Source organism: Convolutriloba macropyga, chromosome 10 (genome assembly GCF_964194025.1).
Source record: "Convolutriloba macropyga chromosome 10, txConMacr16.3, whole genome shotgun sequence".
In the NCBI taxonomy this organism is placed as follows: Eukaryota; Metazoa; Xenacoelomorpha; order Acoela; family Convolutidae; genus Convolutriloba; species Convolutriloba macropyga.
The window spans coordinates 27,322,057-27,346,408 of NC_134477.1; the positions used below are offsets into that span (position 1 = coordinate 27,322,057).

At 35.4% G+C, this 24,352-nt stretch overlaps 1 protein-coding gene across 4 annotated transcripts in view; it reads left to right on the top strand.

Annotated features, from left to right (window-relative positions):
* The first annotated feature begins 700 nt into the window (after positions 1 to 700).
* Positions 701 to 24,352, top strand: part of LOC142348404 (uncharacterized) — a 107,145-nt gene continuing 83,493 nt past the window's right edge. For 2 of the 4 annotated variants that reach the window (XM_075399749.1, XM_075399753.1), the window contains exons 1-2: positions 701 to 775; positions 1,727 to 1,945. In XM_075399749.1, coding sequence (XP_075255864.1) covers positions 1,876 to 1,945 — 70 coding nt within the window. In that variant the 5' untranslated portion in view covers positions 701 to 775; positions 1,727 to 1,875. Of the gene's footprint in view, positions 776 to 1,140; positions 1,197 to 1,264; positions 1,289 to 1,726; positions 1,946 to 24,352 lie in introns of those variants that run through there. The other 2 variants (XM_075399752.1, XM_075399751.1) reach the window with 2 other exon arrangements.

Genomic DNA, 24,352 nt, shown 5'->3' on the forward strand with positions numbered 1-24,352 from the left:
CCCGTTCGAACATGGCACATTCTTGAAAATGACTGTTAGTTTGATCTCAAGCTACCTCGATCTATTACCGCCAATGAGAAGGGGATGTTTGCCAAGATTGTTAATAGCTCGCTCCAAAAACTGGTGAGATCTATAAGAAAAATTGAGATCAATAAGAACAACATGTCGAAAAATTTGTGCAATAATCTTGCAGAACGATTGCTTCAATTTTGAAGCTGAATTATTATGTCACCTAATGAGGGGGGACCTTATTCAATAGTGAATTTTTCTCGAATCACCCAATAAGAGGTGAGTTGAATAAAATGCTTGAGTTATCGGAAATTAAGAAAAGCATCCGATGACATTAACGAACAGCAGAGGCGCTAAAATCAATAAGTTGACTGTTGATTTTAATTAGAACCCTGAGAGCAATGAACTAAGTAATAGGTTTCTCCATTGTTGTAACTCCTATAGCTGGCTTGTGCTCTTAAATCTTAATTGTCCTTGTCCAACCGCAACTTATCTTGCAGTGAAACTGCAAAACTTCATTCCAATTGATATTAGCGTAATTACCTCCTCGTAGATTATATCTATCGTTCGTCTGTTATATTTGTTATTATTGGTGGGCTCTAAAGGGAAAGGCCTACTTATAACAATGTGTTCTTTTATCCAGATTTCACATTGATGCTCGAGCTGATTTTATAAGGCTTATTTCAGGCAACTAATTGGTCACTTACGGATGGCGGTTGATGATTATCCAACATTAAAACCATACAAAGGACATCTACGATTCTTTGTAATCAACATTTGTATAGTATAGTTTTTCAAAAAATGCATAAAATTCTGAGTCTTTTACAAGGTTGTATATGACACGAAAAACGTTACAAAACTCCTGTGAAGTGTGTTCTCGATTTATTTGAATTAACATTCCAGTACCAATATATGTATATAAGGATGTATAATGGTTTTGAAGGATATTTTGTGCGACACAGATTGATAGTGAAGACGTGGAATCACAGCACTTGGAGTAGTTGGAGCACATGTTTTCACTAAAGTCGATATGTTAGACTGCCAAAATTGGTTAAATTAATACATGATGTATCATTTTAGTAACTAGTATGGCTAGTATGGGCTCAGCTCAATATGTGTCAGTAGCGTTACAAACAGGGAAACAAGCGAGTTTTACTGATATGAACTGAACACAATTCAGCATTATGGTAAAAAGTAATAAGGAAATTGTGTCACAATGTCATGACCTCGTTTACTGCAAATTTTTCCTGCGAACGAAACGAGTCTTAATGTTTTAGAAGTAGCCCACATTTTTTTTATTGCCCGGCACTTTTTTAAGGCTCCTCTACAAACTCTGGTCAAGTTAATGTTTAAATTACCAACTGAGGAAATGTATTACTTAATTATCATTTCTTCAAAAATATAGAGAAATGTATAGTTGTTTCCTCCGTTGAACTTTCAGCCATTGTTGAAAAGTTACAATTGTGTTCTTGGCTATATTTCGGAACTCGGGACTGTTTCCTTACCGTGCACAGTTTTTTGTTTTCATTGGTCTGCGTGGACAAACTAACGGGTGTTTAATTATGGTTTAGGTAGCTTTTGAAGAGGTTGGGCTATCAATTAGAATTCATATATACTCTGTACCGTTAAAATAACATTTATAGGCTGGTACTACCTGGAGGGGGGTAGGGGTAGAATTAGACTTACTTAACATTCAGCAAAAAAGAAGCTCGAAAAGATTTTAGAAGTTTGTGAGCTGCCTTTAAATGCGTTGTACCAGATTTGTTATTGATCGACAGAGAAGAGTGAACAAAATCAAATTGGTTCCTCGACATTTTCTTACTCAAGTTATTTGATTTCTTCTGACGGTTATTCTCATCAAGACTCATGAGTTTCACACCACCGCACGTGCAATTAGCGGAGAACTTACAGACAGTTAACTGGATTCTACAAATCAGTGAGTATATCCTTTAGATGAGATTACTTCAGTCGAAGGGCGATTGGCGCACTTATGATTTGCACCCCTCAAGAACAAAGATTTTATATGTAATGACAAATGTTCCATATATTGGAGGTGCAGGGGTGCATAATAACAGAAAAAATGCTCTTACAATTCATAAAATTTCTTGATGAACTTACTGTATGCTACGCACTAAATAAAGTTAAGGTAAATTTACCTTAACGGGGGGGGGGGGGGGGGTGAATAACGTACTGGGTGCACAAACAGAAAAGATCCCAAAGATCTTTTCCGCTTGGGCCTCCCCATCTTCGTGGGTGCATATTATGTGCACCTCCAGACGCACGTGCCATGTTTTTACATAAAGATTTACCATGTAATGACACGTACTCTGTAACGGGGGGGGGGGGGTAACTTACACTTACTGGGCAAAAACGGAAAAGGTCCCGAATCTTTTACACGACGATTTACTATATAGTGTATGTCAACGATCTCCCGAAAGTTACGAAAAACATAATAATTACTCCCGCCGACGACACTCCCTCGATAATTTAACCAGTCAGTTATTACTCGACATGTCGTCGACATAAAACAAAACAAAAATTTTCGGGAGGAAAAAAGCTGACGCTAAATTTTGATAAACTACAATTCTACAAAAAATTGTTTGGATAAAAGCAGACAAATATCAATTGAAGAGAAACAAGATTACAGAAGGTCCAAAGGATACCTTGGAATCTTGATTGACGGGAAACTATGAGCATCACATTCAATATATACTTCCAAATGAACGTCATTTGCGCAACATTCTATCAATTTAGAAGACCTACATAACCATCCACATTTTTTTTTGCTGAGCGCATGTACAGCCAGCCAATCCTACAGTATGCAGTGTTGGTTTATGGCGCAATAGCTTAGATTGGCATCATGAGATTAGATAGCCAATTAAACATTAAATAGAATATATATAGAAAGTGCAAAAATTTACATCACAGAAGAATTACATTCATAAGAATTTTTCAAACTAATCATTAGAAAAATGAGGGAGAGATTTAAGCGTAATGGAAACTGTAAACGATTGAAAACGGTAAATTTAGATAATTTGAGATCACCCCAGTGATTCTGGAACTTTTATCGTGTAAGATCTGACAAATTTCTGACAAAACCATCTTGCTAATAGCCTGTAAGGGGATGCATCTTCTTATCAGATCTGATAAGACGTTTATCAGATCTTACACGATAAAAAATCCTCTTATAAGATCTTACACGATAAAAATTCCTCTCATAAGATCTTACACGATAAAAATTCCTCTTACAAGATTTTACACGATAAAAATTCCTCTTATAAGATCTTACACGATAAAAATTCCTCTTATAAGATCTTACACGATAAAAATTACTCTTATAAGACCTTACACGGTAAACATTCTTATACGCCTAAAATTCTTCAAGTATGGCATGTTCTTCATATTTAAGACAATTCAGAATTGCTCTCAAGCACTAGCCAAAAAACTGCAGCATGCAACACTTTAGTGTCAGAGCAACAAAGAGAAAAAAAATCTTATACTGTCTTTTAAGACTTATAAGATATTGTAAAACGATTATTTGAGTGGCAGGGGTTTCCTCCGAAGCGGTGATTATCAAAGTAGGCTGAAAAATTTTCTTCGAAGACCAAAACTATCTGCGACTGCTAAGTTTAGCCATAGTACCCAGTTAGGACTCACAATAAAGCTGCCGCCAAAACAGAATCAACAAGCATTTTTTTGTATCATAATTGTTTAGCTGACCGATTATTTTTTACTTTCATAGGATCTTGACTACGTTATACGTTTATATTAAAATCATTAAAACTTGTCATATCAGATCTTACACGATAAAAATTCCGTCTTATCAGATCTTACACGATAAAAATTCTGATAAGAGGAATGTTTATCTTATAAGATGTCTTATCAGATCATACACGATAAAAATTCCCTATCGTGTAAGTTCTGATAAGAGGAATTTTTATCGTGTAAGATCTGAGCAGATCTTACACGATAAAAATTCTTAGTCAGCATCTTATCAGATCTTGCACGATAAAAATTCCAGAATCACTGGGGTTTAGAAAAATTGTGCGAGCCTCTAACTTTTTGGGTTATTTTCAATCTATCTCCCAAGAACGTTCTTCATTCCTCAGCTACAGATCATTGCATAGCAAATCATTATATTACACGACCTTCTGGGGCTCGCGACTAATCTGCATCCACTAAGCTGGGGGAGGAAATTGAAAAAACCTATTTTTCATAAGGAAACAATTAACGATGACATCAATTCAATAAGAGCAAGAAGAAGAAATAGTAAAATTTTGCAGAAATAGTAAAATTTTGACCCCATCTCGTTGAAGAAATGTAAAAAAAATTACGGCGTTATGTTAGAAAGATTTAATCTATCGGTTCCGTTAAAATTTTATACTATGTTGGTGATGGTTAATTGTTAGAAGGATTATATTGGGTTTTTCAATGCCTTGCGTACCCTTAAAAGTTTGAGCAAATGAAAACACAAAATTTTTTGCTCCATGAGACATCACATAACGGGGCAACACTGCTCTTTGCTGTCCTCCCTTGGCTCAGCAGTATAGGAATATGCAAAAAATTAAAAAGCTTATCCACTCAATTTTAATTTTTTGACCGGAAACAGTTTTTTATTATTATTATTATATTAAATAATATATTTTGACACGTGCTCTGCAATGGGGGGGGGGGGGGGGGTGTTGGTTTGCATAACGTAGAGAAGGCCCAAGTGACAAAGATCCAGTAATAAATATGTGGCCAGTGCAATAAAAAGTCGTTTATTTGCGTCGGAGTATCATTGTAACGCAACACGCCTGCTTCTTCAGCTATTTGCAATAACAGATTTCCAACCAGCTTATCTGCTTCACCACTGATATAGAAATATCGGGTCCTTTCCATAAATTTTGCCCCCCCCCCCGGTGAAATTTTAGCCCCCATTTTGGTATGATTACCATGATGGGGAGCTATAGGTTATCTGACCACTAAGCTGCGGTGGGGGGGGGGGGGGGTTATAACGAGAAAGACCCAAAAATTTTACTTTGAAACTCAAGTTACCCAAAGGAACAAAACGTTTTCAATTGTGCAAGATTTTAGCCAATCTGACAAGTCAAAAATTTTACGCGAGTTTTCTTGTTGGAAAACGTGGCTAGGTTGCTATCAGCAATTATCAGACATGAGGTGTTCTTCAGTTTATTCGCACCGTTTGGTGGGTTCATGTTTTTTGCACCCTCAAATCCACGGGCCACCTTTTAAAACCTGAATTTAATGGCACATGGCACGTGCGTTGTACCGGGGGGGGGGGGTTATCCTCTGGGCATAACCTAGTGCTTTGACAAAAACAAAGTAATGCAAAATCTTTATTTTAGATTATGTGAGGGGGCTATCTTTTCTTTTTCTATTACAGTTAAAAATCAAATCTTTAAAAAAGTTAGCAATTATGTTGTTGAAATCGATTGTTCGCGCCACGTCAAATCAGCAATAAGAACCATCAGATATCAAGAAATAACTTTTGAAACTGAATAAACTCAAATTGGTCAAAATTCAAAAATGGTCAAGATTTTACAAGTTGAGACCAAAAATTTGTACACCCCCGATTTTGGTAAGGGAAGACCGAAGCAACCCGAGATTATAGCACACGGTTAAGGTAACCTCTAGGCTATTCATGGACGCAACAAACGTTATGGCATCAGAACCACAATTGTGGCTATTAGCACTTAAATTGCGCAAAAATAGCATTTTTTGATCTTTTGTTTTTTTTAGTCAGATTTATTAAATTGTTAATTTTGTGATCCTTTAGGTGTTTATTCATAGTCGAATGTCATAGATTTGAGGCAGTTAGATAGAGTTACGTGAGCAACAGCTTTGCTTATGTCAATAACAAAAAATATTGCAGTTATTTGACATTTACTATGTAAATATTAATCTAAATTACTTACTTGATAAACCAATCAGAAACGAGTAGGAATGATGTTTCTAATGATGTTTACTTGATTAATTGCTTTTAACGAATTCTTTGAACATTGAAACCAGATTGTTTTTAGATCCATTAGAAAGTGTCACAAAGAGCGGTTGGCTCCCAGAATAGACTAAAATTTGATTCTTCTTCAATTTCAGCCTTTTATAGATCCTAGGATCTTTAGAATTCTAACTTTATTGAAGTTTCTTGACAAGAAGTGAGCAACAGTACTAGCTTTTGACTGACGCCTTTCAAATTTCAGCACGAGAATGAACATAGATTATTGCTAAGGATTTTCTTAACTTCCATCGAAGTTAAAGTAACAGTCCTTTAATACAACCAAGCGACTAATTGTTTCGACAATATTTTTTGCCAATCAAGATTAAAAAAGAACGAGGCCAAAATAAAGCTCAAAAAAAATGCTGTGATATTTCGGTTCCGCGTAGATTCTCGAGCAGCTGCAACATTTGGTCTGCTGTACCAGACAAAGACCATTACCGTGGCACAAACAGCAGCGACGCATCAATTCAATTAGCTGAACCAAAGCACAGCTAGTAACGATCATAAGAAAATATCCCAGCCCAGCACGCACTGGAAAACATTTGATTGGATGGCAAGTGGTAAATTTAAGACGCTATGAAAGTGCAAGCTGACCTACTCAAGTTATTCTCCAGACACCTCATCGAGCTAGAAGGCTACCTGACACAAAACTAAACAATAGCGTCTGGAAATGCCTAACAGATGTTACTCTTAAATCTAAAGTATTTTGAAAAGTTCTATAATGACACCAAGCGTATGTTAGAAGAATGCAGTAACGTTTCGAGACGGGTAGTTAGCTAAACACCATTTCTCCGAGACATTGAAAATTTCCGCACAGAATTCGTTGACTGCTGGAAAGATACAATGCAAGCATACAAATCAGGGAAAACCGCTGTTCTAATTTTGTGTGAACCATCAATATTGAAGAAGAAATTGAAAACAAAAAATTTAAGTGGCTCTCGAAAATAGACACAGACATGGTGTAATCAGCTGAAACATCTAGTAGGAAAACTAGATGAAATCTACGCAGAATGGATTTGAATGATATAGCCAGAAGGTTGCACACAAAAAATTTGTGGTCATCAATGATAGAAGTTACTATCGAGACTTGATCAAGCTGTACGGGCACGGCAAGGATTGCGCAAACCAAACAACCTTAGTGGCATCTACATAGAGTAAAAAAAATCCAAACCAGATGGTAACTGACAACAATAAAGACGCCCCAAATTCAGAGGGAGAAATTGTTGAGACAACATGAAGTTGAGCAAAAGGAATTTGAAAACTTGATTGCTGAGCAACAAGCACAGAAACAACTGAAAGACCGACAATTTCAAATCAAAATTGAACGTGAAGGATTGAGACGTGGTCAACAATAAGAAAAGTTACGTTTACAATTACAACAGCGAGAACATAAAGAAGACAACTTATGTCTTTGGCATCGAGAGCAAGTACATTAAAACGAAAGAAAGAGAGCAGAGGCTGACAAAGATCAAAGACTTCTATAACTTGGAAAGAAAAATTGAAAAAAGATAAAAAAAAAACTAAATGAAAAACCAGCTCAAAAGCATCGGGACCAGTTGGAGATGAGATAGAAGGTGTCGACAAGCAATAAAAAAACAGCAGGATAGGCAAAATCAGTGCCCTATTCGCTGTCTGTTCCGGTCGATGCCGGTACCCTGTTCCGGTCGATACCATCTCCATACCCTGTTATCGAATCTACAACGAATGTCACGCAAACCATCGACCACAAAAGTTTCAGCGCCTCTTTGGATATTGCCCCGTTAATTGAACGGGGTTTAGGACTGCTTTCAGCACCATTGAGAGAATCGGGCATTCCCAAAAAATCCCAGAAATCCAAAAAAGTTAGATTTACGGACCCTCAAGTATTCCAAAACAAGAAAAAGAGCCAGAGTCCTATAAAAACTGTCAATCAAATCTGCTTAGTGTGAATATTGGAGCACAGTGAACCAAGCCACTGCCCAAGTCAATTACCAATAAGTCCCGAGCGGTTGCGCCAGTGGCTTGCCGAAACTAAATCTAACTGTTTTTTCAGGAGATCTTCTAGAGTGGCCAGATTGGTCGGGTTTTTTGATGCTGTTGATCATAAAAAACAGCGATACTGAAAAGATGCAATACTTTAGGACAAATTTTGAGGGTTGGGTTAAGGCAGCTATTTCGGGAATGGGATGGTTTTGAAGATTGATCAAACTGTACGAATGAAACCCGATACAAACTACAGTGTTATTTGCCACATTATTTTTTCGTTAACATGCATTAACCTCAAAAGGCCCGAAGAGTGTGCAACAACCCAGCAAAGTATCAGGGCGTAGCCCTCAACGAAAAATCTCTATTCGGACCACACCTGCTGCAGTCTGATCGGAATTAAACTTAGCTTCCGAAAAATATCACATAGCTTTAATATCCGACATAGAAGCAACACTTCAAATCGCTGTCCCAAACGACGACAGCCGATGTCTCACAAAGAGCAATTGGCTCTCAGAAGTGGCCAAAATCTGATTCTTCATCAACTTAGATAGTTGAGCTTTCTTGACATAAAATTAGCAACAACACTAGCTGTTTACTGAAACCTTAGAAACTTCAGCAGGAGGTTGTACATAGATTCGTAAAATGTAACCACTGTTTACTAACGTTGCTCCTCAGCATTTCAAGATATTTTTGTATTTTCTTGTAAGATCTGATGAGATATCTGAAGATCTTATCAGATCTTGCTCAGTATTTTACAAAGCGAAAATATCATATTGTTTGTAAATTAAAGCTGTTTCTTTGTGCGAGGTCCAATATGTGTAAAATTTTTGCAAGGTAGATAGTTGTTTTGATGTTTAAAATCTGATAAGATGCGTTTCAAAGTATTGCTCATCCGATGCGTAATCTGATTAAAAGGTGATAATAATTTATTGTTTGTAATTGGAAACAAGTCACACAGTGAGAATGCTTTTGCTATACAATTTGTCTGAACTGAACTAGATAACATAGCATTTCCCATCTTAAGTTACGTTGCTGGGTGTTTATTGTTGTTTTCTGCAATTTCATTGAAAAAAATGATTTTGATTTGGCTATTCACAAATGCACAGTTGTTTTTTTTAAAAGGATCCATTCAGCATACATAGTTTTAAAAATCAGAAGCGTTGACCACGTTGCAGTTAATAGCAGTTTGATCTTTTGATCCCACCTGACCAATTTGTTTTTACCAAAAGGAAAACTCACATTTCAGTCTCGCTAATTTTGAATCGTATGAAAAGCTGCTGATATAATCAGATTCCCGGGACACCAATTAATACGTACAAAGTATCGGACATTTCTTTTCCCTCAACCCTCATTAATCACCACTCTCGGACATGGATTATCTCTTCAACTACTTGCGCACACAGTCGCAAACATCTCTTCAACTACTCGCGCGCACAGTCGCAAAGCATGTCCTTTCCCCCTCTCCCAAATGACCCATTTGAACCGAGCCTCTCTGACGAGAGGGTAAATTTTGATCCAGAACAAAAAAACCAACCCGGAAAATCCAAACAGAAATGGTACTAAATTCACTCGAACCCAAAAAAGGCCCTTGACTCTGTAACATTTGAGGGAGAGAGAAACCTCGACTCGCTGCCTCCGCGAAGGATATGATTAGACTTACTGACAAAACAGACCCGGGCAGTGTAAGAGAAATGGCTTCTCTAGAAAATTTAAAAAGGAAGCATCAAAATTGCCAATACCACAAAAATTGAAACAAGAATTCCAAAAATATAAAGTAAAAGTGCATTTCAATAACAACAAAAACCAAAAAAAAGTAACCTCATGCTTCGTCAGAACAAAAGTTTTGCTAGATGTCAGCCTAGGTCTAAAAAAGACAAACTAAATGAATCTTGGATTAAAGCTCAAAACTATATAGAATTAAATGCAGCGGAACAAAACAGGAGAACTACTGGTATGAGTCCTAACCAATGATGAAAACAAAGCAAGAAAAGCAATTATTAATGGGGTTGTATTACTGAGATAGATCAATGCTTCAATTGCCGACCACATAGTCACAATGCAGCAAACTGCGACATAGCATAAAGATGTCCGGGATTCGGAGGACACGACACGACATCACACCGAAGACTATAATCAAATTGAACTTTGCTGCGCAAAATGCAATGAAAAGCACAGCTTAGTTTACAAATGTTTTCAAGCAAATGAAGAAGCAGAACAAAAAGCAGATGCTGCGTCAAATGCAGAGGCTCTAAAAAAACCAGAAAGCAAAGCTAAAGAAATAGCCAAAAAAGCAAGTGATATCCAAACACAAATCGAGATAAACTCCAAAACTATAACAAGGAATCATATTAGATAACTTGAAAGCAAATTAGAGCAGATAGCAAACACGTAAATGCGCAACGGAGAATTTATCTTCAAGGTCAAATTGACCATTTTAACGCAAGCCTTCAAAACACAAAAAAAAACTAATTAAAAAAAACAGAGTAAAATTTTAGGAAAAAACTCACAAAAGTTTTAAAAGAAATAAAAAAAGACAACAAACTGACAGTAAAAGAAAAGAAAATGGGACAAGATTTCAACAAGCCTTGTGACAACAGACTCTAAAACCATGAAACTTATCAAGGAAACAAAAAAAAATTAAATATCTTAAATAGATGAAACGTTTAAAAATGGAAACAATATGAAAAATAAATGAAAAATAAATATTACATAAAACTGTTATAGTCACGCAACTAAGATAAAAAAGAGAAATCACAAGAGAAAATAACAAAAAACTCAAAAATCTTTAGTATAATTGAAAAAAAAACAAAAGCTGACATAGCTTGAGTCAACAAAACAAATTTATGTAAAAAAAATAAACACAGCTGTTTAGGCTCAACAATCTACATCGACTAAGTTACTTATTCATTGAGACTACTACATATGAATCAGAAAGTAATCAAAGACAAGAAAGATCTCGCTCAAACAAAGACTATAAATCACTCAGATTCGTCATTACAATTTCTATGTATCACCACAACCAGGAAAAAAATCTGATCTAATGAAAAAGCCAATCAATGAAGCCCACCTATTTACTGGCGACGTCCATAGAGATTACACAATGATTGGAGGCAATGACCAACTCACTAACATAACTGGAAGAAAAGTTGAACAATGGCTTGACGAGGAAAACCTTAAATATTACTAAACAATTACGAACTCCCACACAAAGAGGGTAGAACACTAACCAACTCAAAGAGTACAAGATGATTTGAAGAATTTGATGTCTTCAACGAAAACCCTGGTGAACATCACTCAAATGAGAGCAGCTATAACATATATAAATTAATCAAATCACGTTTAGTCAAAAAGGTAACCGGAAAAGTACAAATATAAAATCTTGCAAAAATCCGATAACATAAAAAGAAGCATAACGAAATCAAAAAGGATTTAGAAACAAACATATATAAAATTACACAAAACATTAAAGATCCATACAAAAAGAGCGTGTATGTGAAAAACACAAAGCTACAAACCACCAAATTAAAAAGCTGCTAAAGCGAAAAAAGAAACCATTCGAAAGAAACAACAAAAGCAATCCAAACCAAAACCAAACATTATCCAACACGACCAATATACAGTCGATAGAAATAAGGAAAATAAGTAATGAAAACACAACAAGAGAACAAATAAAACTAATTGACAAATCAAATCAAGCAGGGAAAGATAACATTTTTTGGAAAGCTGCAAAAAAATTACTCAACCAAAATCAGAAAAACAACGAAAAATCATCAACGAATGATCAGGAAGCTGCAGATGCTTTTACCAAAAATTTGAAAATTAAAATGAAAACGAATCAAAAACAGCTAAGGCAAAAAAGAAGGAAAAAATCGTCTCGCTGAAAAAAAGAGAAACAAACGTTAGGGTAAACACGCCAACTGGAGAAAAAAAATACACAGAAATTAAAACCCTAAACTCTTTTAAGTATTTTAAGAAATCGCAAAAATTATGCACCAAGACATAACGGAATAAGGTATCAGATGAAAAAATTTTACCATAAGAAACACTAGAAAACCTAGCACAAACAATTAAAGCATCAACACAATTAGGACATGTACCAGCCCAATGGAAAACTAAACTGAAACAATGATACCAAAGGCAGGAAAAGATCACAAAACGTTGAAAGGATGCAGACAGTTATCATTAACACACTGCCTTGGAAAACTATTCGAGAGCATTGTAAATGAACAGCCTGTAAATCTCTGTGAACAATTAAAAAAATCAGAGACTAACAAACCGCCTACAGATCTGGCATATGCACAAATGAAATTGTGCTAACAGCAACAAACAAAACAACAACAAGCTTCAATTGGACAGGTGTCACAGCTGCTGCCTTCTTGATGTAGTTCAGGTTTTTCACTCTTATCACGAAATCATCTTATACAAGCAAATTCAGAATTGCACACCATGTTGGATCACAAAATGGTCTAGCAGCTTCCCAAGTAACAGAAAATTTAAAGTAGATTACAATCAAGCACTTTTAAAATCTGTGCACCCGAAGCAGGGGCGTAATGAGCCCAATATTGTTCCATATAAATTTAAGTAAGCCCTAATGTACGGAAACAAATCGGATTCAAACACATGAAAAAGACTCATCAACGCGGTTAAAAACCATATACAATATATTCCCTAGACAGGTACTGATTACAAGTCTGAGGCCAACACTAGGGGCAGAGAACATTAACGTCATCAAAGAGCGGTCTTGACCTCAATAATGAATTTCTCGGCCTTGACCTCAATGATTAGATGACCTGGACATGTCATGTCAGCAAAATAGTGATAAATTTGTGACAAAGGATCAACATCCTAAAACATCTAAAATCTAAAACCTAACATCTAATATTCTCATGTAGTTTTTAAAAACATTGGTAAAACCACTATACAATTATGCATACGTAGATTGCGCAGATGTAACAAAAACTGATCTCGGCAAGAAGAAAAAACAAAACAAAGCGATAAAACTTGCATATAACCTACTAATGTGGACGAGCGTAGTTGAAGTACTCAAATAAGAGACTTTGAAACGGTATGGAAAACAATCTAAAAATTTTGCTGGGAATGTCATGTAAGGTCTAAAAAAAAAAGAATCCGAGAAAATTGTAGCAATTTATTTATCGATAGATCAAAGTTTATCAATCTCTTTTGCAAACCATCTTTTAACAAAAGCAAACAACGGCGGGTGCGAACGTCTTGGGGTATGGTTTGATACGTTAGCTGCAGACATTCAGAAAACTCAGCCAAAATTCTGAAAAAAACTGTTTGTGGACGTATGGGGTATCACTCGAGACGTTTGCTCGAGCCATCAAAAGTAGTGACCTTTTCCCCAAAATCTAAACCAAAGCAAAACAAAGCTGGATGCGATGTTTTGGGGTATAACTCGAGGCGCTAGCTGAAGCCATTCAAAAACCTAAGCTATTATCTGAAACAAAGGATAACAATTGTTGATGCGGACGTGTTGGAGTATCACTAGAGACATTAGCTGACGCCATTCAAAAACACACTGCCCGGGCGAACTTTTAATTAAAAGTGTATGTATGTATGTATGTATGTATGTATGTATGTATGGTTGACGTTGGGTTTTTATGTGTGTGGGTGTGTACAATACTTGACAAACCAATGAAGTGATAAAAACCACAACAAGGTGATCATTGTGGGGACTAGACTAAACATGGGAATCAGTCCACGTCTTGAAGCTGATCCAACTCTAGTGTAACAATAAGGGAAGGCAGTGTGATCGTGGGAATCTTGCTCAGACTTTGATACTGTTCTCACACACTGTTAACGCTTCGGAACAACACTCAACTTCACATGGGCGCAAGTAATTGCCTCAATAATTGACACAAACTTTTTTCAGATCCTACACAAAAACAATGTGCTCTCAGTGCAGAAGTTGGATGTTTTACCTTTAAAACGGGTTCGAGGTGCACTGCGGGTGCTTCTTTCTTCACCTCTCGTCTTTCTGTCTTCTTCTTCTTTTCCCCCTTCTGCTTCCCTCTCTGCACAAACCCCTCAAATTAAAAATTCAATTAAACAAATCGACAACAAAATCTCAACCAAACTAATCTCTCTGCCTCCATCCTCCAGACAAATATTCAACGTAACCCAGTTTTCAACCAACCAAACCAATCTCACGGCCTCCATCCTCCGTACAAAAGGTCAACATAAACAACCAGAAACCAACAAAAACACCAAAACTAAATCCAACCCAAAGACGAAGCGCAGTTTAAAAAGTGGTGTAAATTAACACTTAAGAAATCGCAGTTAGGAATTCATTGCTAAATGAACACACTCATTCAGCAGTATTCAAGCTAAATTTTACTCCAGAGGGAAAAGTTGTGGACAAACTAAATTTGAAAAAAAAGTTGAGCTGAAATCTGTTCACAGATAAACTAAATTTGAGGCAAAATTTGCATTTACATTTGTTGGCTGCGCATAGCCTTTCCATTTGTCGTAGTCTAAACCCGTGTTTTATAATTGAAAGAAATTCGTTTTCCTGTCAAAACTTCAATATTAAAGTCATGTTAGAGAGATCCAAACGCAGTAAAAGTTTAACATCATAATCAAAAAGGTATTTTTGCTTCATTATATAAGTTTTTGATCATTTTATCAACGCTATTGTTTTTATTTTAAAAACATGAGTTGTGCATAAGTAGAAAAACATCAAATTAATGTGAAAAACTTGATGGTTACCTGGTGGCTCACAAACTATCTGAACCTTTAGCGGGGGATATGTGCAACACACTTACAATGTACATGATAGAAATTTAAAGGGAAAATTAGGGAGTGCACAGTTTTTTTGTTCCTTAATTCGAAACGTTTCTTTTCAAAGACCCTGAAAAAATATTTTTCATAAGTGTAAAAGAGGGAAGTGGCAGGCTCAAACTCAACAATTTTGTATCAATGTATTGTTAGGTCAAACAGCTCACTTGACTGCGCTCACTGAAGGTCACCTCAACCGGCGAAAAAATTTGCAAGAAAATGAAATTTTGTCATTAACATGACCATTCAAAATAAATTTTTTCACCTTTAACATGACAATGTCTATGCCTATCTCCTATAAATTTATATAGACCATCGTAACTAAAAAAACAAACGTTGCTCACATCAGATAAACAGACATATGAAAATGAAATTTTAGTTATCGATGGGTAACGAAACAGTTCTTATTGAATGATTTTTCCTCTAATTTAGACATCAAAGATTAGTTCAAATCTTTTCTGTTTCTGATCCACCCATTACGTAAAGCAACCTGCAAGTCCACAGCACACGCCTTACAATGTAATTCCTTATGTAAAAATCTGGCATGCGCGTCTTGGAGATATAAAAATTATTCACCGTTTTTTGAGGTCGGACAAACTAATCAGATCCATTGGCTGTGTTACCTAATTTTAGCTTTACAAGAATCTATTCGGTACAAAAAGTTGAAAACTATGTTGCTGTTGTTTTTCTGAGCAAATGTTGCTCTTGACTTTCGTGTTCAAAATATTCTAATTTTGACTGATAGTCAAGGGATGTGAACTAAAGAATTTTTTGTTCCAAATCGATTCTTGATATAGTTACCAACTACATTAGAATCAATTGGAGTCGCTCCAACTATTTCCTTGTTATTTCTCTTGTTATTGCACCCAAATTTTTCCCGCCATTGGATTACGACTCAATTGATCAAACTGTAAATTTTCAGCTCCCCAATCATTAGATGAGACATCAAAAACTTATCACTAACGACTGTCTTTACTCATTGAATGACATATTTTTCAAAAAACACTCAAATTTTAACGGGCCAGATAAGAATTTAAAGGCTTGCTCACGTTCAAAATCTGCCTTTAATCATAAAACTCTTGCAGACCAACGAATAGCTGTAAATGCCCCAAACAGCTCGTATTAGATATTGTATTGGATAGAAATCCAAATTTGCAAAACTTCAGGGCGTGCTTGTCTTACTTTCTGTTGTCTCCGGCTGATTTTAAGCGGCTTTTTTCCGCCGCATTTTTACTAAAACTTGATTGCAAAAGGAAATGACGGTAACGTCCATTGCTGCTTATTTACTCTTATTCGAAACATTTACGGAAATGTGGCCCTGTCTGGAGTTTTTGTCGGGTAGAAAAATGTTCTGCTCGCAGACGGGTGACATTTATTCACTCGAGCAGGCTGACACAATTCTGTTTTTTTATTTTATAGTTCGATATTACTCGCAGCAGGTGTTTTAAAGCAGCACGGAATTATTTCGGAGATAACTTAGAAAACAGATTTTAAATGGGGCCTTTGGATGAGGAGGCACCCGATTGTGGAAAAGAAAGAGATAGCAAAAGAGTTTTTTCTCCTGTGGAGGTACGTTTGTCTAAAAACTGTCATCAGCATAGTTATCTGATTCTTCCTGGATTTTTTTAGACGGCTGCATTGTCGCAATTGCACCTGTTTTTCAATTGTTTCAATAACTGACATGTTTTTGTTTGGATTATGGCCTGCGAGCTTCTGCGCAAGATGACAAAAATTTAGTCACAAAATCATTACATGCAACTTAAAAATGATCAGCTGGTATTATAATTCATCACTGGCTGCTTCCAATAAAAAAGGCATGCCTGTTTTCATGGAGTATCGGACACGAGGGCTCCTAAAGTGGCTTCAAACGTTGCGCACCGAATCTGTTCATTTTTGCTTTTTTTCTTTGTCTGACGGAAAAATGCATCATAATGACTAGAGTCTTTCAGGCGCATCGGCGCAATAACGCAGGATACTAAAAGAACATTAAATTTCGCTGACAAAAATTGAATCGTCGAGAAGTTCTTCATGATTATTAAATTGTTTCGCTAGACACAATGAAACAAAAGCATGCTTAGCATCCTATAGCAGCTCCTAATACTGCAGTTTCCTCTAAGATGTTCCTTTTCATTCAACTATCAATTTTATTCAAGCCTCGATTCAACTTACCTTTGTGTGTTTTAAAGCACAGTTTAATCCTGCTATTGAAATAATTTTCCAATGCTTTACATATATGGGTTTTGGAGTTTGCATTAATCCCGTCATTGATATATCAGCACAATTGTAGAGAATTTGTGTTTGGTTTTCAAAAATGCCAAGTGGCCCCGGGAAAAAATGTACCCAAACAATCTCCCTTTTGTAGTCCTGCCTGACTGCCAACCGTTCAGCTAATGAAGAAGAAATTCCCATGACTGTAATATAAAAGAAGATGAAAAACATTGTTCCAGGCATCAGAAGTTTTGTTGAGTTTACGACATTTTTACGCTTGTCTGAAATGCTTTTATCAAATCAGTACCTAGTCCCACTTTTTGTTTTGTTCTCATTATTATGTTTTTTGCCTCGTCAAGATTGTTCCTGGCTTCTGCTTTGCTCCAAGAAAATTAAACACGTCGGAAGCCACTTTCTTTGCAATGCACTTGGAGATTAGACGCTAAATTTGTTAACCTACAGCAATAAGTCTAATGCCAGTTTTTTTCCATGTCAAGGCTGTTAGTGCAGCAGACTGAGCTCAGGAGATTGCCCTTGGTCGTAGAACAATTCCCTTTGCTTAGCAATGTAGCTGACGCGTGGAGTATTTGAAAACTGAACAACTGATGGCCTGAAAGTGCTTGGAGTAATTTTTTGACGGATCCGAAGCTGTAAACCTGCGAAAAAACTGAAACTATTTTCAGTTTAAAAAGGTTTTCAGCTACGATTTTGTCTCGGATCATGGTTTTTTCCGCTTGTTTTTCATTGTCAAAAAATGATACGGTTTGCGGCCGTAACTTTATATTGGGTCAAGGTGTTTCTTCAATTGGCTGCGCTCTTTTGAGATTGACGAAAATTTTTCTGTTTTCTGGCGTTTCTGTTGTTTTTCACTCTGATGACAAAACTTTTGCCAAACAGCGGAATTGCGCATAAGGACGAAGTGAGGTCTGTTTTTTGTTTTGTACTCTTTACAAAATACTCATCCACCCTCCATTGCTGAAATTTATCCATCAATAAGTTTTGCTCATAGTTTTACTAACTTTGTGGGAAGCACGAAAAGACATCTATTTATTGCAATTTTTCCAGTTGCCTGCGCAGTTAGGATTTGAGAAGCAGCCATCATTGATGAGCCTAAGAAATTCGGGCGATCGCAAAAGGGTTTTTCAGGAAAAAAATGCAGTTTTGGAACCTTTGTACTGTAAACTCTTTGCAGATTTGTTATTTTGTTTGAGTTGCTGTCGGAATACTAAATCAAATCCCGGTATTGTTGATGGATCCAACTCGTCTATGCGAACAGCTGAATTTTTTGGTATTTGTTCCACTGCTGACAAAATTTAGTGAATTGCAAAAATGCTCAAATTGATATAGAGCATACCCAATCATCATAGTTTGAACTCCATTGAAAACAGCTGATTTTACATTGGAATAAATTGTGATTCAACATTAGGACTTTTTCAGAGATTATATTTTTATTTGGTATAAAAAAAGCAACCAAATATTTCATCATTAATTGTTATTTCACTAATCTAATGTGTTAGGCCAGAATATTTGGAGTCCTATAGCATAAAGTTGATAACTAAAACTGCAATCGATTTTCAAATAAGCTTTAGGTAAACCTATATAGTGCATCGAGTGGACAGCTAATAGCTGTAAAGACTTTAAAAAGCAATTTTTTTGAATTTTTTTTAAATATAACAGATATTATACCTATTTTCATGAACAGCAAGTCAGTCTCAGTAAGGACAGGAACCCTTTTTTCTACTGCAACGAAACTATGGTAAGAGATAAGAGGTTTCATCTGCTGACACTTGATTTTATGAGTTTGATAACAACAGTTCTTTTTTTAAATTTTAAAAGAAATCGGATCTTTTTTTGTAATTTCGGTTTTTTTGAAATCTGGTATCATTTTCCTAATATTGTTTTTTTCCCAGTGGCTTCTACAAGTTGTGCAATGTATCATAAAAGGGTTCAGAGAAAACATTATTCTTTAAGTAGCTTCGACACGTTCTTCTCCATTTTCTGCTGAAAATTTTTGATTTTTGCCTTTATTTGTCGTTGTATTCATGATCATAGGAGTTATGGTCATGTGTCATTGATGTTATTTTGATGATGAACATCCTTGTGTTCTCATTGAGGCAAAAATTAATGTTTTTTTTACTTACTTTCCTTGATAAGTCTTGAAATTAATTGATGTTAATACTTATAAGTAATTTTTTATTTTTGAACATAAAAAAACTTAAACTGTTTTTTTGTGAACTTTAAGTCAGTCTCAGTAATTACACGGCGTCCATTTTTTCTACTGCAACTAAAATAAATCCTCTTACTATTGGTTTTTTGACTTCAACGCCACGCGTTTAAATAATTTTTTTTATAATTTTTGTATATTTTGTTTTGTATCCCTTTGAGTTTTTATCACATTATCCAAATGATGATACTCCCAGTGGCTCAGCAAAGACTTTTAATGGACCACAGATAAAGTTTTTAGAAAAAAGATTATGGTTTAAATGGCTTTGACTCTTTCTTGCACTTTTCTACTGTTTTTTCGGTATTTGCCTGCTTTTTGTTGTTGTTTTTATAATCAGAAGACTTTTTGTGCTGTCTTATTGACGACTTAGAGGATGACAAACATCACTATCTTCTTAATGAGGCATATTTTTGCGTATTTATTAAGCTCCGTAGAGAGCTATTGAATTTAGTGACTGTTAGACTTTAAAAATTTTCGAAATTTTTTTTAACAATATTCTTTACTAGGCTTATTTTCATGAACTGTAAGTCAGTATCAGTAATGACAACAGGTCTCCTATATTTTTACTGCAAACAAAATTATTCTGATAACAGGTTTTATCTGCTCACTATTGACTCTATGACTTCGATAACACGAATTTTTTTATTATTTCAAAAAAATGTTCGGATTTTTTTATAAATAATTTTCTTTTTTTTGAAATCTTATCTCATTATCCCAATTTTAATAGTTCCCATTGGCGTTACTTCCACTGGATCATAGATAAACTATTCAGAGAAACGGTTATGGTTTAAACGGCTTCGACACTTTCTTCTTGCATTTTTCTGCTGAATATTTGGACTTTGCTTGTAATTGTTGTTGTTTTTTTAAGCATAAGACTTGTTGTCATCTCCTGTTTATTTTTTACTTCCGTTGAAAGCTATTGATTTAATGGCGTTGACATAACAGGTTTACTGAAAAATTTCTTCTTTATATTATATTTGTTCAAATCTGATGATTTATTGAAGTCATATTGTTAAAAATGAAGAAGAACCCCGTTGCTGTTAAAGAACAATATGATTTAACGAGATTAGAAAATTTTTTACCAAAAATTTCCTATTTTTGATTTGACAGTTTTCTCGCTCAATTTTTCTTCGAATTTGCTGTCTTTGATTTTTTAAAATTTTTCATCTGGTCGTAAAGTGCTGACTGTCCTCATAAGATGTTGAATGAATGATGTTGAATGAATGATGTTTTTCAATGCAATCAGATTGAATGAATGATGTTATTAAATGCAGTCAGTTTATAGCGAATAGTCTTAAAGCTTGTGATGTTGTTCGTTTTCAAATACTCTTTATAATTTTCGGTTTTTGTTCTATTCGTCAAATTGTAACTTATTCTCATCATAGAGAGGTTTCATCCAATTATTTGTATTAAAAAACCATTTTTCCATTGATATTATGTCGTAACTGTTGTTTTGTTTGTTGGAAAATATGCGTTTTCATAAAAGTTTTGTGAGTAGTCAATATTTGTATTTCTTTTCCTCTTCTTCTAGCACATTCGCTAAAAAATTTTAATTTTTTTGCTGTTTGTTTTTTTCTTTTAGTCTTTCCACTGGCAGATCTTGTGAGCGCTGTACTGAGTCATGGTTTTATGCAGTTCAATCAGTAGTTCGGTCGTGTACAGATTTTTTAAAACTCAAACATCTATTTTTAATTATCTCATCATTCGGTTGACTATTAATTCAAAAATGTAGATGAGCTCGGGTCGGAACATCATGTGCAAACGCACATTAACGAGCATACTTATTTTTTTAAACTCAATTGAAAGCTGTACGATTTCATTGGTAACTTAGAGGCGTGAGCGAGACTTTGATTCTTCAAAAGGCAATTTTTTAAGAAATATTCGAGCTCTGCTTTTTTCCTTTCAATGGATCGTCGTGTGGTACAACGTCAAATTGTCATTTCTCAGTTACTTAAAGCGCTCATCAGATGAATCCGCATTTGTGCCGTCTTTTTGTTGCTCTCTTTGGTATCATTAAAATTTGGCTTCTTTAATTGCTTATAAAGCTTTATTAGAAGGTTAGCTTTACTTGAAACTCAGTAGAAGTACCCCAAACAAGGTAATTATAAAACCCTAACAGTTTTCACAATTTAGATTTTAAACTCTTATTTTAAATAAAGGGTCGAACTTAAAGCGAAAAATTCAATTTTTTTAAAGGTCCTTTTATTGTTTCTTTTCAATTGGGTCTTCTTAAATAGGCCCGGATCATAGTGACATTATAAATCAGCGCTGAATCATAGTATTTCTCAGTCTGTCTTTTTGTTTTCATCTTTCTTTATTATTAAAAAAGAACGTTTATTAATATTTTATATTATTTCAGCAATTTCAGCCCATCATTCCCAGTTTGTCAGGTGGAAGTCCCGGTTAGAGTTTTGTTCAGAGTCATTTAAAGTCAGAGTTTGCGTATCATCATCATCATCATCATCATCATCATCATCATCATCATCATCATCATCATCATCATCATCATCATCATCATCATCATCATCATCATCATCATCATCATCATCATCATCATCATCATCATCATCATCATCATCATCATCATCATCATCATCATCATCATCATCATCATCATCATCATCATCATCATCATCATCATCATCATCATCATCATCATCATCATCATCATCATCATCATCATCATCATCATCATCATCATCATCATCATCATCATCATCATCATCATCATCATCATCATCATCATCATCATCATCATCATCATCATCATCATCATCATCATCATCATCATCATCATCATCATCATCATCATCATCATCATCATCATCATCATCATCATCATCATCATCATCATCAACATCAACATCAACATCAACATCAACATCAACATCAACATCAACATCAACATCAACATCAACATCAACATCAACATCAACATCAACATCAACATCAACATCAACATCAACATCAACATCAACATCAACATCAACATCAACATCAACATCAACATCAACATCAACATCAACATCAACATCAACATCAACATCAACATCAACATCAACATCAACATCAACATCAACATCAACATCAACATCAACATCAACATCAACATCAACATCAACATCATCATCATCATCATCATCATCATCATCATCATCATCATCATCATCATCATCATCATCATCATCATCATCATCATCATCATCATCATCATCATCATCATCATCATCATCATCATCATCATCATCATCATCATCATCATCATCATCATCATCATCATTATCATTATCATCATCATCATCATCATCATCATCATCATCATCATCATCATCATCATCATCATCATCATCATCATCATCATCATCATCATCATCATCATCATCATCATCATCATCATCATCATCATCATCATCATCATCATCATCATCATCATCATCATCATCATCATCATCATCATCATCATCATCATCATCATCATCATCATCATCATCATCATCATCATCATCATCATCATCATCATCATCATCATCATCATCATCATCATCATCATCATCATCATCATCATCATCATCATCATCATCATCATCATCATCATCATCATCATCATCATCATCATCATCATCATCATCATCATCATCATTATCATTATCATTATCATTATCATTATCATTATCATTATCATTATCATTATCATTATCATTATCATTATCATTATCATTATCATTATCATTATCATTATCATTATCATTATCATTATCATTATCATTATCATTATCATTATCATTATCATTATCATTATCATTATCATTATCATCATCATTATCATCATCATTATCATTATCATTATCATTATCATTATCATTATCATTATCATTATCATCATCATCATCATCATCATCATCATCATCGTCATCGTCATCATCATCATCATCATCATCATCATCATCATCATCATCATCATCATCATCATCATCATTTGCTCATCATCGAGTTGCCCATCATTCGCAGTTTGTCATTTTTTTTTCCAAATACAAGCCCAACAGCCTGTTATATTTATTTTTTCCGAATTCCTGAGTCGAAATAACTTGAGTCATAGACAGCCTCCTTAAGTTTCCTGCGACGTCACTCTGATGTCATCCACGGACTCTGTTGACTGTGTCATGTGCCTTAAACACTGCAGGTTAGCCAGCCAACATCCATGTACTCGAATTTCATTACTTCGAAAGTCTCAATACTAAAACAACGAGGAGGAGAGAACAAAGAGGAAGAGAGAAAGAGAGAGAAAGCGAGAGAGAGAGAGAGAGAGAGAGAGAGAGAGAGAGAGATAGAGAGAAAGCGGGGTGAGGTAGAGAACAGGGAGTAGGGAGACAGGGAGAAAGAGAGAGAGAGAGAAAGAGAGAGAGAGAGAGGAAGAGAGAGAGAGAGAGAGAGGAGAGAGATCTAATGGAGCCTGAATTTTGAAGTCATACTCTATCGTCGATAGGTGGCTGATAAGTTCTCTATATATTTTTGCACGGAGGAAGTTATAAGTTAAACTGTTATAACAGGAGGAACTTATAAATTAAATTGTTTCTGATGGCAGTTTAAGTCACCTTAGTGATGCAAGTTCAAACGTACTCACACCAAAACGCACCTACCCCTCACAACCCCCCCCCCACCAATGATGTTTGACTTGGGAGAGATTACACGGAAGAGGTGCAAAACTGGTAGGGGGGAAGAGAAGTGCATCCATTCTACCTCCAAGTTAATATTCTACGAGCTCGTCATAAATGGTTTAATGACTAAGAAAAACTACATGACTGTTAAACATCTTCCTAAAAAGAGTGGTCTGCCATTGCGCAGTCTGCCAAAACAGCTCTTTCAACAGCAGTCTGCCATAGCAAATAAGTCCTGAAACATCGTATTACGTTTGTATATTGTTGGCCCAGAACTGTGTCTGTTTTCGGAGCTAAAACGAAGACATTCACAGGCAAAATTCTTTTAGAATCCGAAATAAAGACTATGGAAAACTTTTATTTCGGGTGATATTTGTCAGGTTCCAAGCACTCGGCGTGTATTTTCTGGTTTTGGCATGTTTTTACTGGTTTGTGCAGGTTTTTGTGCCAATCTTAATACGCTTTCTGCAACGTTTTAAGATTGTAACTCAGCGT